The 8,883-nt window shown below is 48.2% G+C and overlaps 1 protein-coding gene across 1 annotated transcript in view; it reads left to right on the top strand.

Annotated features, from left to right (window-relative positions):
* zdhhc8b (zDHHC palmitoyltransferase 8b) overlaps nucleotides 1-8,434 on the top strand; it is a gene marked incomplete at both ends in the record, with an annotated part of 59,954 nt that extends 51,520 nt beyond the window's left edge. The window contains 7 exons of the mRNA XM_080530596.1: nucleotides 1-22; nucleotides 197-288; nucleotides 763-898; nucleotides 2,361-2,476; nucleotides 6,000-6,102; nucleotides 6,467-7,665; nucleotides 8,278-8,434. The exon at nucleotides 1-22 is cut by the window's left edge and continues 81 nt beyond it. Of these exons, the coding sequence (XP_080386722.1) occupies nucleotides 1-22; nucleotides 197-288; nucleotides 763-898; nucleotides 2,361-2,476; nucleotides 6,000-6,102; nucleotides 6,467-7,665; nucleotides 8,278-8,434 (1,825 nt within the window). The remainder of the gene's footprint in view (nucleotides 23-196; nucleotides 289-762; nucleotides 899-2,360; nucleotides 2,477-5,999; nucleotides 6,103-6,466; nucleotides 7,666-8,277) is intronic.
* Between the last annotated feature and the right edge of the window lie 449 nt (nucleotides 8,435-8,883).

The following is an 8,883-nucleotide window of genomic DNA, read 5'->3' on the forward strand; positions in this document are numbered from 1 at the left end:
GGGACGCACCACCAACGAGCAGGTGAGACACACACACACACACACACACACACACAGTCCTACAGACACAATCTCAGCATTGCAGCATCAACTCGAGTCCTTGTCCTTCTGAGTGTGAGAGTGTGTGTGTGTGTGTCATCTTGCCTCTCCTCTCACCCCCCCCCTCCTGACTGACGTCCTCTGTTCTGTTCCTCAGGTGACCGGAAAGTTCCGTGGAGGAGTGAACCCCTTCACGCGTGGTTGCTCTGGCAACGTGGAGTACGTGTTATGCGCTCCCCTGGCTCCCAGGTAAGAAGGGGGGCGGTTTCCTGGGGGGTGGGGGGGGGTAGGGGTAGCTGAGGTGACCGGAGGGTTGCCATGGAGGGTTGCCATGGAGGGTTGCTATGACGCCTGACACACTGCTGTAGTCACTCAGAGTAGACTGTTGATAGAAAACCACAGTAGTGTCCAGAGAGGTAGGTAGGTGTGTGTGTGTAGGTGTGTGTGTGTGTGTGTGTGTGTGTGTGTGTGTAGGTGTGTGTAGGTGTGTGTGTGTGTGTGTGTGTGTGGAGGTGTTTCCTGTTCCGCTCCGCGCGGCCAGCTTCCCCGGGGGAAGGCAGATGGTGTTCATTTTGTAGAACACAACACACACACACACACACACACACACACACACACAGACACACACGAGCCGGTACCGTTGATCCATTAGCAGGAGATCCTAGTCTGCAGAACCGACTCTCTCATGAGTCATGCTGCCCCCCCCCCCAAACTCCTCTCCAGGTACGCGGTGGACCCCAGGAAGAAGCCCCCCATCTCCATCCAGCCCCCCTTCATCAGACCTGACCTCTCGGACCGACATGTCCCCCCCATCAAGGTCACCGACAACGGGATCCACGCCAACATCATCCGCTGCAAAGTGAGTGGGGCGCTCCCTAGAGTTACATATAAATACCACTAGAGGGCGCATGTCACGAATGCAATGAATTGGGTAGGGGAGAGGGGGGGGTAGCAGGTGCCTCCTCAATGTGTCTCTATAGCTCAGTCGTACGTTCTATGTCCCTCGGTGTATTCCCAACTATTCTGTGATCCGTGCTAGGCTTCCACCCACCTGCTGTTGCTTTAACACTAGAACCGCCATGACGTCAATTTGACCCAAGTGGGTTTTTCAATTGTACATAACTATGTTTTAATAAAATATTGAAGTCTTTGACTTTTCCTAAAATGGTGTTGTGTTGCACTTCCTATTGTTAAATATGGTATAGATACATCTAAATAAAAAATACAGCTATTTATACCTATAACCGCCACGGCGTCCAATCGACCCACATATAAAAATGCATTATAACCGCTATAGGCAACGGCACAAACAATAGTCCCTCTACGCAGCATTGCATTGTTTATGTCGTTGCCCAGCAATTACAATGATATGATTCAAAGTCTACTCATTCTCTCCGAGGGACTGCGTGGTTGGTCTGCTTGTATCCTTACCCAGGTATGGGAAGCCATTCAGCAGGTATTTGCTCTCAACATCTGCTGCCAGCCAAAACTTAATTCCAAATGTATCTGGCTTGTTGGGCATATATTGCGTGAACCGGCACCTTGTTTTCGTCAGGAACAGCTGTTCATCCACGGTGATGTCCTGCCCTGGCTTCTAGCATGAGATTCAGTTTTGCCTGAATCTCTCCCACACTTCAGCCATGACCTGTCGGTGGTCAACCGGGAGCGTCGGGTCTCCTTCCTGTCAAAGCGCAGAAAGCGCATGATCTCCCGAAACCGGTTCTGAGATAATGTGGAGTTGAAAAAGGCATTTCCCCATTTCTCCGACCAGAAACTTTCAATTTCAATGGTTTTTCCGGCAGTATGCACCCCTCACATATAGCAGAGCAATAAATGCCTTCAGCTCAGCGACTGAGACATCCCAGGAGGCGCGCTTTCTTTCGTCACATTCTGTTGCAACATAGGCCGATGCTGTGGTTATTATGGTCCATTTGGGGTAGGTACTTTGTTAATTTAGTCTTTTTATGTGGTGAATGACGTTTTACGCCTATCACACCACCCAAATATTCTTCTAATAGCCTACCCATTTCCAGTGTTATTTTTGACTGATTTACATTGACGTACAGGCAAAGCGATGAGTGTTGTCAAAGATACTTAAATTATAAAACAAGAGGACCAACACTATTTTATGACTTGAAATATTCATTTGTGAACACAATGCCTTAATACAGTGACAGAGTACATTTTGTTGTAGGCTCGGATACTAGAAATGCCGTAGCCAGGCACAGACGTCAATTTGACCCGTTGGCGGTTTTAAGTATACGGCGCCCTCTGGCGGTTCTAGTGTTAACCCCCTGACCCCCCCCCCCCCTCCTTTCTAGTCCAAGAGCAGTCTGGATGGTCTGGATGAGAAGGGTTTGGACAACCAGCCCCCGCTGCCCCCTAAAGCTGACAGGTACAACCAGCTGAAGAGCCAGCTGACATCCAGCGAAGGCAAGTACCCTTATTAAAGAGCCTACTGTCATAAAATACACCTCTCTCTCTATATATATGTCTCTTTCTCTCTCTTTGTCTCTGTCTCTCTCTCTTTTTCTCTCTGTGTCTCTGTCTCTGTCTTTCTCTCTCTGTCGCTCTTTCCCTGTCTCTCTCTCTCTGTCTCTTTCTGTCTCTCTCTTTCTGTGTCTCTCTCGCTCTCTTGGATTTGAAATCAAACAATTACTATCGGATTAAAACATGTAAAAACACACACAAAAAGAAAAAAACATAATATATATGTAGAATGTCTAAATAAACTCATGTTTATGTATTCGGTGGACAATCCTTTGCATGCGATAGCTGCCTGTAGTCTATGACCCATTGACCCCACCAGACCGCTGGGTATGTTCTCTGGTGATGCTCTGCCAGGCCTGTAATGTAACCATGGTGATGCTTTGCCAGGCCTGTACCGTAACCATGGTGATGCTCTGCCAGGCCTGTACTGTAGCCATCTTCAGTTGTTGTTTGTTTTGAGATTTTAACTTCAGAAAATGAAATGCATGTTCAATTGGATTTAAAACTAAAGATCGACTTGACCAGTCAAGGACATGATGCTTTTTGGGCATACACAAATGCCTCGGTCAGCATGTTTGGAGTCATAGTCTTACTGGATGATGAAGCGCATTCCAAATAATAATAACATATAACTTAATAATAATAATAATACTAACTTTTTATTTGTATATACACTACCGTTCAAAGGTTTGGGGTCACCCAGACAATTTTGTGTTTTCCATGAAAACTCACACTTTTATTTATCAAATGAGTTGCAAAATGAATAGAAAATATAGTCAAGACATTGACAAGGTTAGAAATAATGATTTTTATTTGAAATAATAATTTTGTCCTTCAAACTTTGCTTTCGTCAAAGAATGCTCCCTTTGCAGCAATTACAGCATTGCTGACCTTTGGCATTATAGCTGTTGATTTGTTGAGGTAATCTGAAGAAATGTCACCCCACGCTTCCTGAAGCACCTTCCACAATTTGGATTGGCTTGATGGGCTCTTATTGCGTACCATACGGTCAAGCTGCTCCCACAACAGCTCAATGGGGTTGAGATCTGGTGACTCCGCTGGCCACTCCATTACAGACAGAATAGCTGCCTGCTTCTTCCCTAAATAGTTCTTGCCTAATTTGGAGGTGTGCTTTGTGTCATTGTCCTGTTGTAGGAGGAAATTGGCTATTGGGCTATGTATAAAAGGGTTGTAAGTTATAAATGGTAAAACCATTCAGAAAAAAGATAACATTGAATTAAAGCTGAGAATCTCTACTTTAACCGTATAGTACTTGATTACTGATTTCTGTACTGTTGGAGTAGGCTATAGAGCTAAAAGAAGACAAATGCTTCCTCTTTCCAATACTTATGGAGGGCACTGTATGTGTTGCCATGGTGCATTATGTGTGGAACTCCCACCTGACAGTTAATATTCTCCCTTGAAACTCTGCTGCCACTTGGTGGTATATTATGGTACTGCACATTTAAAATGTTGGAATGATATGATTATGATATGATGTCTTTCTTGGCAAGACAAGGCAAGTTTATTTGTATAGCACATTTCATACAATGGGGGCAATCAAAGTGCTTTACATACATTATTAAAATACAGCAAGAGGAGCATAGTAATACAAATAAAAATGACAATGAATAAAAGCAAATATAAGAAGTAAATCGATAAAAGCAAATCTAAGAAGTTAATAGATAAACATTCAATAAGACAATAGTTTATGGATAAACTACATTGATAGACGTGGTTGTGTTTCATCATAACTGCTGCAAAACATGAACATTTTTAGCTTAGATTTAAATATGTTTAGGGTTTGAGCCTGTTTGATTTATTTCTTCAGGGAGTTTGTTCCAGGAGCATGTCAGAGGGCAGAGTGACTGAAAGCTGCAGCAACTTTACTGTGCAATTCAACTGGTGTTTACTGATTCTTATTGAATGATAATGGTGGACACACATTTTTTCTAATTATTGGTACAAACAAATTGGTCAACCTTCAAGTCAATGATTGTCCAGCCATTGTGTGGTCAATGAAAGACAATTTCATCTCAATTTCCTTTGAGTCTCTGGCGTCTTCGGGGGCTAGGTTTGAGAGGTTTGAGGACTCCCCTCTGCTTCTTGGTGTTAGCGTGGTCCTCTGAGTTGCCGGTGTGTCTCAGTGTTTCCTGCCTCTTCCTCTTTCTGGAGACTGGAGGCCTCTGCACACGTAAGAGGACAGAGCTTTGAGGCTCAGAGGCCGCCATGTCCATCATCTCTACATCGTTGGGGTACAGAAAGGTGTCAATCATCTCCACATCGTTGGGATACAGAGAGATGTCAATCATCTCCACATCGTTGTGGTACAGAGAGATGTCAATCATCTCCACATCGTTGAGGAGGAGCATGGAGGGTAGCTGTAGGCACTGTGACCGTTTGCTGCATGATTGGAGTCAAACACAGGGGTGGAGGAATGATGAAAGGACAAGTTTAGAAGACATAAAATCACACAGGTGGAAGTTGAACTTCCTAAACCGATTTTAGGCCACTAAATAATTGGTGACAAGCAGTTAAAAACCCAGGACAGATGAAACTTTTAAATTAAACAGCTCCTTAATTTCAACAGACATTCAACAGAAGTTCAGTGTCTACATCATAATGCAATTCTTTAGTACATTATTTTTTTGTCATTTTGCCATAATTATTATTTTATTTCACCAGTAATGTTCATTAGGCATATTGTTTTTATTTATTTATTCCAAGTTCACTTTATGGAATAGCCAATTGTAATCTTTGTCAGACTTGTTAGGTTGGGTGAATCCATTTACAACACAGTGTTGGCATACGTGACTACCTTTATCCCATGTACAGTAGGTGAGTAGAACTAAAGTAAATCACCCAACTTTATTTTTTTCTAAATCCCCTCCTGCCCTGCTAAACAGGATCTCAATCTTTGGCAATCAAAAACACAATAACAGTAGCCTAATATTTACAATTACGAACTGAATTGATTACCTCTTTGGAAGCTCTTCCTCATCTTCATGGAGAAATAATGGAACTTTGATGACATCCTTACACCCTATGCAGTTTGACTTTAGGGTGAAACACATACCGAGACTACTAAGAGAGACTCTAAGGATGCTGAAACATGTTTATAACCACCACACAACTCCTGTTGCCCCTCCCCTCAGGGGAGTTAAGGCTGGGGGTTTTATTTACTCGGTAATACATTACATTCCTTAGCCCCATTTCTTTGATTTTGTTTCGGGTTTCAGACACATTTGGCACTTTTGGCTAAATCAGTTTTGGCTACTGTTTTTTCCATTCTCTTAGCTGTACACGTATGGTCTATGAATGTGGTTCTCCCTTTTTGTTTTTGCAGCCTGTTTCATTTACACTCTCTTGCAGAGATGTCACCTCTCTGTTACAGAGGTCATCTGAACTTCTCCGATCTTCTCCCAGTGACATTACTCTCTCTGTGCTGTGTGTGGTTCCCTTCCAGAGAGCTCCCTGTCTGGGAAGACCCACCCCTCCACCCCCGCCATGTACAAGTACCGGCCCTCCTTCGGAACCATCCCTAAGGTGCACTACCACGCCACGGGGGAGCAGGTCAGACTGGGGGGGGGGGGGGGGGGGGGAGTACTGTGCATGTTGTGGTTGATTGTGGTTGAATATTTTTTTTCCTGACTCATTATTTTATTATTTAGAATCAGAATTCTGTTTATTGCCAAGTATATTCGCACGTACAGGAAATTGACTTGGTGTGGTTGGTGCTTAAAACATAAAGACACTTTATTATTTAAATAAAGACACTTTATCATTTACTATTCTTACTGAGTCATTATTGTTAAGGTACTGGTTAGTGTCTTAGCTGACTGTTGAGTGTCAGTAAACGTGTAGTGAGAAGCCTGTGTTTCTCCTTCATGTCGTGACGATGGTTTCTCTGACAACCTTCTCTCTGTGGGACTTTCAGATTGTGATGCCGGACGACCGGAAGGCGTCGGCCATCTTGGAGGAGGGCGGCCGGGGTCACGACTACCGCTCGGAGCCCAACCTGGACCTGCCCGACTACTGCAGCGCCCCCCTCCACCGCACCTTCCGCTCCTCCCCCCTGCAGCTGGACGCCTACCCCGTCACCTCCCGCTCGCTCAGCCTGAAGCAGCACCACTGCCACGGGGGGGGAGGAGGGGGGGTGGGGGACAACAACAACAAGGGCCGCCTCCCCGCCCTGCGGCCCGACCCCGTCACCTCCTCCACCCCCTACAGGAGCGTCTTCTCCCCCCACGCCCTGTCCAACCGCAACGGCAGCCTCTCCTACGACAGCCTGCTCAGCCCCGGCGTGTCCCCGGTGGTGGTGGTGGCAGGGATGGCGGGGGGGGTGGAGTGCGCGGCCCACCCCGGGATGCCCTCCATGGGCTTCCACTCCCCCTACTTGCCCACCAAGACGTGTCACATCCGGGGGCCCGAGGGCCTGCAGAGGCAGGGGGTGGTCCTGCCACCCTACAGCCCCGTGCTGGGGGGCGCCAGGGGGGCGGGGAGCGGCAGGCAGTCGCCCCACCCCAGAGAGAGAGACCCCTCCCCGGTGCGCTACGACAACCTCTCCAAGACCATCATGGCGTCCATCCAGGAGCGCAAGGAGACGGAGGAGAGGGAGAAGCTGCAGCTGCTTCACGGGGTGGGGGCGGGGGCGGGGGGGCGTCTGCCCCGCGCGACGCAGCAACAGCAGGCGTACGCCTCGGACTCCTCGGGCGTCGGGTTCGACAGCGGGTACGGCGCGCCCCCCCCCAGAGGCCCCACGCCGCCGGCCTACGGCGGGTCCAGGGACAACCTGATGGGGGCGGGGGGGCTGGCGGGCTACGGGCCACGGACCCCCGTGTTGCGCTCGGGGGCCGCCTCCCTGGCCTCCCTCCGCGGCCCCCCCAGGACTTCCTCCTCGTCCTCCTCCAGCTCCGTGCACGCCGAGCAGCCGGGGGGTAACGGCGGCGGCGGTGGCGTGCAGGGCAGGACCCCCGAGGCCCCCTACCGCTCGCCCGCCCACCAGCCCCGACACTCCCCCGCCACCAACACGTCCCGCTCCCCCTCCTCCTCCTCCTCCTCCTCCTACACCCACCACAAACTCTCCATCATCAGCTCCCTGGAGAGGATAGACTCACCTCGCCTGGGGGGCTCAAGGTAGGAACCCTACCCACCCTGGGGTGCATGATCAGAGGGATGGGGGCGGGGGGGGGGGGGGGGGCAACCAGACGACTCTGGCCGCTAGTCTCTCAGACAGTGGCGGATGCAGAACGTGACTGATGGGGGGGCCTGGAAAGTTCTGGGTGGGCCTGAGTGAAGCTCATCACCGCATATTTTCTTTTTTACAACGTGGTGACCGCTACCTAGAGAGAGAGACCACCACTAGAGAAAGCTCACACATTCAGTCATACTGACCACAGAGATGAGAGTTACAAGAGGGCATAATAATAAAGTGTTTAATAAAGTTTGGTTTGTTATACAGTGTCTGTTAGTTCTCTTTTGCTCATGCAAAAAAGTCAACGTTGATGATCTCAGGCTTCCCAGTAAACAAAGAGTCCAAAAGACGTCCTCAGGGAAGCCGGAATGTGGGTTCAGGTGACGTCTTTTGGACTCTTTGTTTACTGGGTTAATAACTAATCACCCCAATCATCTTTCATGTACTGTGACTCAATGGTTTCTGAAAACATGTTGTATGGCTGAAACATGATTCAACATTTGGAAATAACTCATGTGTGTTTTTCTCCCCCCCTGCCCCCCCCCTCTATTCAGAGAGGCCAAGATACAAAGTAAAGTGAACGGTCAGACGGACTGCCACCTGGGGCACACCAACTCCGGTAACCACGGCAACCCTCTCAGCCCTAGTCGCCACAGTAACGTCAAAAAGGTGACCGGTGTGGGCGGCACCACCTATGAGATATCTGTGTGAGAGAGGAGGAGGAGGAGGAGGGGGGAGGGTGGCACCAAACCTCCATGACAACAGCTGTGCTACAGAGAGAGGATTTTTTTCCTTCCTTTAACTTTTTTGTTGTTGTTGTTGTTGTTATTATTGTTGTTGTTCTTGTTGTTGTTGTTATTATTATTATTATTATCTATTGACCAATCAGGGGCGCTTAGCACTTCTTGTTTGGGAGTTATTGTCCAATCAGAGGACCTCTGCACACCTTTGGGCCTTTCCACCGGTCTCTGTGTAATTTGTACAGGTGGGGGGGGGCTGGTGGGGAATAGTAGTTTTAGACGGAAAGAGCAACTTAAACCTATAGAGAGAGGGCTGACGTCTGTATGAAGTTATTTGTTGTTCCGTTCTGTGGCTGGTCGTATCGGTCGTCCACGGACAGTGAGGCGGATCTTAAACGTGCCCACACCTCTCCCCGCCGT

Source organism: Nansenia antarctica, assembly GCF_963989245.1.
Source record: "Nansenia antarctica genome assembly, chromosome: 5".
NCBI lineage: Eukaryota > Metazoa > Chordata > Actinopteri > Argentiniformes > Microstomatidae > Nansenia > Nansenia antarctica.